At 64.2% G+C, this 1,258-nt stretch overlaps 1 protein-coding gene across 1 annotated transcript in view; it reads right to left on the reverse strand.

The window, feature by feature from the left end:
• Nucleotides 1-6: 6 nt before the first annotated feature.
• Nucleotides 7-1,258, reverse strand: part of NLGN4X (neuroligin 4, X-linked) — a 6,058-nt gene continuing 4,806 nt past the window's right edge. Inside the window, exon 2 of the mRNA XM_004689838.2 lies at nucleotides 7-858. Within this exon, the coding sequence (XP_004689895.2) occupies nucleotides 9-858 (850 nt within the window). The 3' untranslated portion in view covers nucleotides 7-8. The remainder of the gene's footprint in view (nucleotides 859-1,258) is intronic.

A 1,258-nucleotide genomic window follows, 5' to 3' on the forward strand; every position in this document is an offset into this window, starting at 1 on the left:
CGGCGCGGCTATACCCGCGTGGTGGAGTGTCCGTGCGGGAGGTTGGTGCTGTTCTGGCCGCCGCTGAAGGTGTTGAAGGTGTGCAGCGGCTGCATGCCCGTCAGCGTGTTGGGGATCATGGTGATGGTGTTGGGCGTCATGAGCGGGATGTCGTCGGGCGAGCGCCGCAGCGTGAGCGTGTAATCCGGCGGGCACGTGAGCCGCAGCGTGTCGTGGGCCTGCAGCGACTCGCAGTCGTGGTCCTGGTCCAGCTGCTTCATCTGCAGGGACATGATGTCCTCGTTCTGCAGGTGCGCGATGTCGTTGCTGGTGTTGCGTTGCGGGCTGGGGCGCCGGTGGGAGTCGTGGCGCCGCTTGTCCTTCTTGTAGTAGAGGGCGGCGAAGGCCAAGATGTTGAGGAACAGCAGGGACGCCCCGACGGCGATGGTGACGCTCAGCTCCGTGGAGTAGTCGCGCTTGGTCTCGATGAGCACGGTGGTGTCCTCCGGGCCCGGCCTGTGGGGGTCCTTGGCGTGCTTGGGGCTGTTGGCCGGCGTGATGGCCGGGCGCTTGGTGGTGGGCCAGATCTTGGCCGGGGACCGCCGGGTGCCGTAGGGGAAGGAGGTCATGTCCGGCGGGGGCACCTTGGTGGTGGTGGACACGTACTGGAAGATCTCGTTGAGGTTGTGCAGGTGAGGCACCAGCTCCAGCCAGAAGGCCACCTTGGTGGCCCGGTAGTGGTCTCGGACGCGGGGCTTGAGGCCGATGTGCAGATACAGCTGGTCTTTGGGGTTGTACTTGGACCAGGCCACCTCCTCGAAGCGGTTGGGCTTCGTGTGAATGAACTTGGTGTCTTGAGGGACGGGCTGGTTGGGGTCGCTGGGGACAGAGAGAGAGAGGGGACAGGTGAGCGCAGGGGTCGCGCTCAGGCACGCGGCCGGGGACGCGCCTCAGCCCGTGAGGCGGGAGCTGACGGCCGTCGGGGGAAGGAACTGGCGGCGTCGGGCTCCGTCCCACCCGGGTACTGTGTTGCCTCACTGATCGTCTCTTCTTGCTGCTACTTAGAGGATAATTCCCATGTCGTGGTGCAGAGCAGAGTGGCCCAAGAAGACGTGTGTCTCTCTCACACACACACGCATAGGCACACACACGGAATAGTATGCAGCCATGAAAAGGGAAAAAGAACCACCCGCCGCATCATGGATGGAGAGGGAGGGGGCGGTGCTACGTGGCAGAAGCCAGCAGAGCAGAGTGGCTCAAAAAGACGCCTCTCTCTCTC

This window comes from Condylura cristata, unplaced genomic scaffold (genome assembly GCF_000260355.1).
Source record: "Condylura cristata isolate star-nosed mole 26May11 unplaced genomic scaffold, ConCri1.0 scaffold00027, whole genome shotgun sequence".
Classification (NCBI taxonomy): Eukaryota; Metazoa; Chordata; class Mammalia; order Eulipotyphla; family Talpidae; genus Condylura; species Condylura cristata.